Source organism: Suricata suricatta, chromosome 10 (genome assembly GCF_006229205.1).
Source record: "Suricata suricatta isolate VVHF042 chromosome 10, meerkat_22Aug2017_6uvM2_HiC, whole genome shotgun sequence".
Lineage (NCBI taxonomy): Eukaryota > Metazoa > Chordata > Mammalia > Carnivora > Herpestidae > Suricata > Suricata suricatta.
The window spans coordinates 48,353,945-48,362,548 of record NC_043709.1 but is presented as its reverse complement, the minus strand read 5'-3'; the positions used below and the strand labels follow the sequence as shown (position 1 = coordinate 48,362,548).

Sequence of the window (8,604 nt, the reverse complement as noted above, 5' to 3'; positions counted from 1 at the left end):
GGGTAAAGCATGCCAGGTCTGTTTTTCCTTCTTGAGATGTTTTTACTTTTCAGAAACACACATGCTTCCACAGCATGTGACTCTTCTCTCCATGCTTTCATCTCGAAAACCTGAATTCTATCTTGAGTACTCCAGGTTTATGCTTAAATGACAGTGCCTTAGCAAGAGAAAACAAATGGTGCTGCGTTTTTCCTCCTGTTTACCAGCTGGAATTCTTTTACTTAATGTGTGGGAATTTTGCATTGTGATATTTAATCAAGACATTAACATGAGTAGAAGGTTGTTAATTTAAGACAAGTTTGAGATTCACTAAAATTAATTGTTGTATGTCTGTCCTTCTGGCGGCTGTGGAAGCTTCACATTTTCTTTGGACATCATCAGACGCCGCAGCTCCTGGAGTACGACTTTAATGCTATATGAGTTTTGCCATTTTGCTAACACTGGTATGCTCCGTGCATCCACCATTCCACTGGAATTATTAATTCCATTCATATTAATTTTGATTACAAATCTAACTGATGGAGGAGCTTCTGTGTATTTAGATCCACATTCTACTTCCAGGCTATATATTCTGTTTTCATAATTTGTCCTTGGTGGCCCAATAATCATGCCTGTCCACCTTGTAAGTGTCATATCTTCGTCATCTTCAAGGCCCCAGCTAACCGTACCATCGCCTACTCCTTTTTGTCCTTCTTCAAGTTCTTCCAACAAGCGAAAATTACGAGGAACTTTAACTCCTGTGGAGACCGCCATCTCCTCCTGCCTCTTATAACTACTTTGGTTTCTCAGACCTCGGATGGTAAAGCCTTTCTTCTTGGGCTATTCTAAATAAGAAGATTTTCCCCAACCCTTCTGACTGCTACCTCATTAAAGATGAACAAAAAGATGTCTGTCCCTGTTGAAACCCCAAGAAAATAACCCATGCAGCCTACAAAATAGGTTCATGGTTCTATTTAAATCGATTCAAATTAAACTGATATAAGGAGGACCAAAGGAAAATGTTCTGTAATGAAGAATCACTATATGTCATGAACTAAGGATTATGATGAATAACTTCTTTTTACCTAGCACATAACATAAAAAACTACTTAATGACTTTAGGGAGAAGTTTGGCCCTCCAATACTGAGAACCCATGAAAAGAAAACATAATTATAGCCAGTGCTTTTGCTTAATATCACATAAAGGGGTAAGGAGACTAGGAAGTCCCTTCACTCTTCCCAACAGACGAGAATTGCATACTAGCTAATGTAGAGAAACCAAGAAGGAATTGATGGATAACTGGCATTCCTGAACTTCAAACTTGGGGTACTTCCTTACTGCTGATAAGGAGAAAGTCATAGCCCATACTGAAATAGTTTTTCTAAATGTGATCAGCATTAAGAATGATGGGCTTGTAGGATGGAATAGAAGAAATCTCAGCACTGGGTGATGCCATCTAATTATAGAATTCAAATTACTTTAGAATCTTCAAAACACCCAAACAAGGATGTACAGCATGTTCACAATATGCCTCTTTACCAGCCATGTACTTTCATAATGAATCTAAGCCTTCACAAAAAGAATAAAAATAACCACACGTTATTCTTGTAAAAGTAAATAATAATCATGAGCAGGGTTGCTCAGAAACTGGACTCACAGTGCTCTTATTCAAATGGAAAAAATTCCCCTATTCACTGACAGATTTGCCAAACCATTCAACTGAAAGGTTGGAAACACTGCTTTATTTCTCCCGATTTGTTAAACTACTGTGCCCTAAAATCGCATAGCTGAGATTTAGCTGTACTCGATTCACTTGTTCTAAAATATATAAAGGCATTGTTCGTATAAATGTCTAAATGTATTAATGATTTTAACTCTTCTTTTAAGTATAGTTACTTCCATAAGAGGTGTATCACAAATTAACTAGCTTTACATAGTTTGAGTAATACTTTGAATTTCTTCCTCTTTTAGAACTTCTATGTCATTCTCAAATTCAGAGCTTCAAAAATATTGAAGTGTTGTGGTAAGGCTTTTAAGATATTTGTCCAAAATGTTTTTTTGAAAAAACAGGTATCATGTATTGTATTATAGGAATCCTAACTGCATCTTCCTGAGTCAAAGACCCAAAATTTTATAAGAGTTGCCCAGTGGAACTACATCCAGGTTCAAAGAAATAAGAAGAAAGGAATAATTTGTTATTCAGAATATATATATATTTGGCTACAGCAATTTGAACCCCTTGTACATCTCAATAAATAGATACTGCCATGAGAGTCATCCCCTGAAAACAGAGAAGAGAGTAAGTAAATGAGTGAGAGCTGACATAACTCCAAGTCATTTTACAAAGAATTTGCACATAAGATGATTTCTCACAAGTTGGCAAGCTTTTCCAAAGTCTAGTTTTTATGAGTATCCTTCGAACAAGTTGGGTGGAATGCAGCCTATACCCTATGAAATAGCATTGATTTTAATTACCATGTTGGAACTATTTAGGATCATCAAAACAGGGTTCAAAAGTAAAACAGCTGAAAAATCCAACAGTCTGGTCTAACCTGGGATGCTCTGTCTCCTCACAGCCAACGCTCCATCAGGCGGCTTTGTCTGGCTGGCGGATTTAGTGTAGGGGCTCTCATCTGCAAAGGTACAATGAAGCGTTTGGTTAATTTCCATCCAGTTTCTAATGCAGTGAAGATTTTTTAATGGACTGCCATCCTTCTGCCAAAGAGAGGTGATATGGTATGGTATAGTAGAAAGAGTTAGGAGATCGGAATATTAATCTTGGCTTAGGTGTGGGGCAAGTCATTTGAAATGCACTGAATGTTGGTTTTCTCTCCTATAAAAGAGGGAGGGAGATACTTTCTCATCTACATCTTAGGATTGTCATGATTGAGCTATTGTCAGGATCAACCTGAAGGCATAAAATGGTAAGAACTATACAAGTGCAGCATACAAATTATTTGCCTGTCACCTACATGCATTGATAAATAAGTATTGGTGAATATCAGTAAGAAGAAGACAAAGAAGGAATAAAATGGCTCAGTGGGCACTAAGAAGAATCAGGTAGAAGAACAAAGGAAATGAAACAAAATGTTATATTTTGGATGACAGAGTATTATAAGCAGATGACAGAGCATTAGTATTGCAGGAAAATAAAGACATACAGAATTAGTAGGTTCCTCTTGGAAGTGCAGAATGGCATCCAGAGATATGGAGGGATATGGACATTCAGAGTAAGACCAGAGAAGCTGTTAGAAAACAGGAAGGAAATGATGGTTTGGCAAAAGAAGACGTATTTTGCTATGGGCTCATCTGCCCTTTTTTAGAAAGAGATAAAAATAACCTGCAGAACCATAAAGAGAACAACCGAAAAGACAGAAGGACTAAAGCTCAGTGTATCTGTGACAGGCAAGAAGCTGGATGAGCAAAACACTAGGTAACAAGATCATAGTGATGGATCCATGAAATTCTAAGTCAAGTGGTTTTTATTTAAATATAGAAATGGATTTAATCTGGCTTGGAATATAGGAGGAATGAACTAGGATGGCAAATATTAGGGTTAAAAAAGAAAGGAAGAATTCTTGCTAATTTGCATGGGGCATTTGTATAAAGTAAGAGATATCTGAGTGACAGTCATATATGTTGTCAAGAATAAGATGTATATGGCCTTGGTAGATGCAATGTAAAATAATTATCTAGCCTATCTAGTCAAGCTAGATGACCCAAATGGTACTTTTGGCCATATTGTAAGGTAGGTTTGTTGTGGTTGTTGTAATAGGAAATCATTAAATGATTAAAAAAACATAGTGTACATTGCAAACTATTAAATATAACAAACATTTAATTTAGCAAGTAGGCTTTATCATTTGAAAACATTAATTCTCCCAACTAATTGGTTTGTGTTTCAAAATTGAGGAACTCAATTCCTTCCTAGGATGTACCTCTGGTTGAAATGATTCACGATTTCTTCATAAAACTAACAAGGTCTTTATAAACAATGACAAAAAGGAAAGATTAACATTGTTGTAAACAGGGTAATTGTAATTGTAAACAATTAATTTAAAAAATGGAAATCATTCAGTTTCATTTTATATTTCATTTATCACACAATTATTTATCTTCTTCCAACCACAGATATAATGTACCAACTTTTGGATACCAATACAATCAACAGCATCATTTTTGCTTGTAATATAGTACCCTAGATCTTTGACTCTTCTCCATGCAGATGCAATTTTGAGTATAATCAGAAACCACAAGACAAAATGTAAGCATTGCACTACAGAAATCTCTACTTGCCCCACCATTTCCACTTAAGTATCTGTGTGCTTTTCTCAGAGTATTGATTTAATAATCAAGCAATATGCTTTATATAGCACCTATTAAAATAAACTTACTATATATGAGAATTTGGATTCTTTATAAAACCAACTAAAAATATATTTCCTTTTATAATCCTAATCTTTGAAACTGTATATGCATGAGTACAGAGCACTGAGCCAAGGAGATATAGATCATAAAAACTAGTTTTACGAACAGCATCTTGGAAACCTAAAGCCTTTCCTCAGTTTTCAATTTGTCAAGAGTCCAGCCAATTAAAGTCTTGGGTTGAGTCCAGTGTTGGATTTTCTTAAAGGGCAATAAGAGATTTGCCCAGGAGACTCTGGGGTTTTTTGCACTCGATGTTCTATTTTAAGGAGCTATTTATTTAGAAATTTACCACTTTGCACTATAGAAGTAGACAACCTTGGTAAAATTGTTTTCTCATGTATATTTGAAAACAATTTTCTTGATTTAGAGCTGACACAGTCTAGCTATGCACATCCTAAAAGGTTGAAACTACATTAGAGATGGCCACCCAGCCAGCATCTACATATCCATTCCCCAGTCCCCACTCCCTCTTGCAGTATTAAGAGTGTCCTTACTGAGCATAAACAAAAGTAAACAATTATCTAGAAGCCAAAAGTTGTATTGGTCAAAGTACCAGACTGAAGTAAACTTGATATTTTCTAAGAAGAGCTTGCCAAAGTCCATCAAGGTGAAAGCAATAATTCCTAATGGAAGCAAGTCAGAATCCTGGCAATGTTTACCATGAGAATTAAGTCAAACACAGCAACACAGCAGCATGGCACCACCTACCATTTGCTTTTAAGAATATATTCTAAGCATATGTGTTTATTTTAGACCTCTAGGAAGCACCACAGGCGTTTTATAAAAAGCTACCCATTACAGCATGGACATCAAATCTTGGTGTGATTTACTCAAAGTAAACTCTTGATTCAAACTTTGCTTGACAGTAGAAGTGGAGGAAAGACACTCAATAAATCAGTGGCTGCTGGCTTCAGAGGAGGATACTAAAGGATAAGAATGTCAGGGGTACATTTTTAATCCTTGAGCATAAAGTCATGGAGAGCTATGGAGTCTTCTACTGTGGTCTTCTCATGGGTCCCTTAGTGGAGATTGGTCGATATATCACTAGAATTTCATGTTATAAGGAATAATTTGGGCTAGTCTTTTCATTTTATAGTTGGGACTTAAAGTCCAGAGAGGTAAGTTTATAGAAGAACACACATCTAAAGTGAGTCTGGACTGAATTTCTTTTATTTTTTTATTCTCATGTTCTTTTCTCCTTATGCTATTTCCTCTTGGATGAACAATAAGCATTGATAAGTTCTTATTTGCATGTTTCTGTATCACACAGGTGAGCTGCTGAGCACACCACCCCAGCAGAAAGCTTGCATAATGTAAGCAAATTCCTATGGAGAAGGCTATTAAAATGAGCAATCAGGGCTCATTTCTTTTGTGTGTATATAAATCTTATTCCCCCCTCCTCCACAGATTTGTTTGCCTAAAATGAAGTATATTTAAATTGTACCGCAGTATCAGTCCATACTTTTAAGTTCACTTTTTGGAAGATAAAAATTTAAAATAAATGCCAATACAATTCACTGTTCCACAGTTAAGGGCCTTAAAAAGTTCACTGAATGTAAGACCCATGTTATTACTTCTTTATTTTATCAGGGAGACACAAAACAGACTTTCAAGTTCCATTCAATTACACAAGTGAATTAGAAAAAGTAGGTAAAATAATATGGAAAGGAATCAATCAGTAGATAATATCTCTAGAACAGTGCCTGACACATAACATGTATTCATTAAACATTTGCTGATAGATGACTGAATTATATTCAATCGAGGGCACTTATTATATATTTATTATAAACAGTAACCTGAAGAAAGTCAAACATTTGTTATGAACCATCCTCCTTCCTACCTCTGATTTTCTTTTTCTAGGTTTATAGCCTAGTCTTTTTAATGTTGCATCATTGCCCAATAGCTAGTAAGTACTAACTTAATTTGTATGTTAAAAATTTGTGACTCTTTATAAAACTAGTATTAAAATGTATTTTCTTGGGGCACTTGGGTGGCTCAGTTAGTTAAACATTCGACTTTGGCTCAGGTCATGATCTTGTGGTTTGTGGGTTCAAGCCCCACATCAGGCTCTGCACTGACAGCTCAGAGCCTGGAGCCTGCTTTGGATTCTGTGTCTCCTTTTCTCTGCCTCTCCCCAGCTTGGTCTCTGTCTCTCTGTGTCTCTAAAAATGCAATAAATGTTAAAAAATATATTTAAAAAATAAAATATATATTTCCTTTAATTTTAATTCAGACTACAGAAAGATTTATCAAACATCCTTTAGAATAATGCCCTTAAGCAAAAGAATTCCAATTTTCACAGAGGACTTCCAGCCTTGATTTTGATGGTAGATCATATAAAAAGGGATCATAATTGAAAGTCACCATAGGGGCACAGCAGACATTCTACTGGTGAGCTACTGTTCACCGAAGTGAATGCTGCAAGTAATCATTAAAGATGCCATAGGGTGTCAGAACTGTCAACCTTCTCTAATGACATCTTAGCAGCTAAATAATCACTGTCACACAGGATGGCCGCCCACTGTCATAGGGGCTGTATATTGGTTATAACAAGGAAGAGCATAGGTCTTCTTTAGAGTAACATCCCATGAGGCTAGGGAAAATGCCTTTCATTAAATGGAGACTTGACACTGTGACAGAGGCACAGAAAGGGCTTAGTCAAGCATATACTTAAAACAAGTTGAACAATGGGGAAGACCATCTGTCCCTCTCATTCCCCCAAGTTTGGTCAGTCTCTTCATGTGCCAAACACAGGAGGGACAAACACAAATCATTTGTTTTGATTACATATTCTGAGTGAAGCTGGTTTTTATACATTTGGAAAGCAAACAACCGGCATCTTAATTCTGCATCACACCCAAAGCCCACACTGAGCTGAGAGAACCACATCTTGAGGAATGGACTCAGGTCGCCTCATGTTCTCAGAACCTTGAATGGTTGCCTGATATCAAACAGCATCCATGTGAAATCAGGCTGCTCCTGGTCTCTCCATCTCCCAGTGTCTGGGATTCCCAGAGAGACTATGGTTTCAAGAATCTCTAGCTGTTTTCATGGCTTTGTTGAAGAAAAAAATTAATTTCTTTCAGCTGAGACTAATCAGCCTATGCTAAACAATTCCTAGCAACTAATTATGCACAATTGAGGCACCTGTTAAGCCAGGAGATCCCTTAACTTCTTGATTAAGGGGGAGGGAGGCATTTTGTGCAATTAAACATTAGGACTATTTCCTAGCAGCGGGGAGATAGGCAGCTACGCCACAATGTTCATGCACATGATTACGAACTCAGAAGAAAACTGTTTTTCATGATGAACAAAACGAAATCCATTGTGAAGGGAATGATCTGTCCCTTGAATTTAATTACATTCTACAAATTTTAGTGCCTACTATGTGCAAACTAAGAATCAAAGTAGATAAAAGATAATAAAACATTAAGTGGAATGGTGATTGAGGAATCCTTATTGCTTCATGGGTTTGAGATGGGAACATGTGCTTCATTAGCTGATGGGAGAAATGAGTATGGGCTTAGGGTACTGGTGGGGAGGGGCATGGGAAGAGAAAGGAAGCACCACTGAAATGAACTTTTCTAGAATTCTACAGGCAGAAACATCAAGAAATGGGCCATTTTGATTTTCAGCTAACATGGAAGTCTTGTGTGATATGGGACCATAATTTTTAATTTTATCCCAGCCCAGCTGGAATGTGCTATAAGTCAGCTGTTTCTCTTTTTTAGATACTAGACCTCTAGTTTCATTTGCTGCCTTGGCAGTTTGATGGCACATTCTAAAATTTAAGCAAGATTTCCTAAAGGATTGCTATCAAAGGGTTTTGACAATGGAACTTAATTATGTATTATCCTTAGTAAAATAATATATCAATACAATTATCATACCCTGCATAATTTACAGAAAAGCACTGAGATATCTCAGAGTACTCCTCTTAAATCCCTAATGGTTCTTAATCTCTTATAGAATAAACTTCTTCTCCCCAGGAGACCAAACAAAAATGCACCCTCAATCTTTTCTGGAGTCAGAAACTTCTGAGTCTTAAATGGGCTTCAGTTCTATTGCTTTGGTGTGCTGAAGCCATTCTATGGATACCTGCTTACAACTGATCATGAGAATAAATTAATTTCATCTCCTTGTCTAATGGGACACAATAGTCCACAAACTAGGTTTCAACCAGAAGGAAGAGG

At 36.6% G+C, this 8,604-nt stretch overlaps 1 protein-coding gene and 1 pseudogene across 1 annotated transcript in view; both read right to left on the bottom strand.

Annotated features, from left to right (window-relative positions):
• Positions 1-8,604, bottom strand: part of GRIP1 (glutamate receptor interacting protein 1) — a 228,996-nt gene that overhangs the window by 177,470 nt on the left and 42,922 nt on the right. Inside the window, exon 3 of the mRNA XM_029954085.1 lies at positions 2,533-2,613. Within this exon, the coding sequence (XP_029809945.1) occupies positions 2,533-2,613 (81 nt within the window). The remainder of the gene's footprint in view (positions 1-2,532; positions 2,614-8,604) is intronic.
• On the bottom strand, positions 199-753 carry LOC115304066 (annotated as a pseudogene).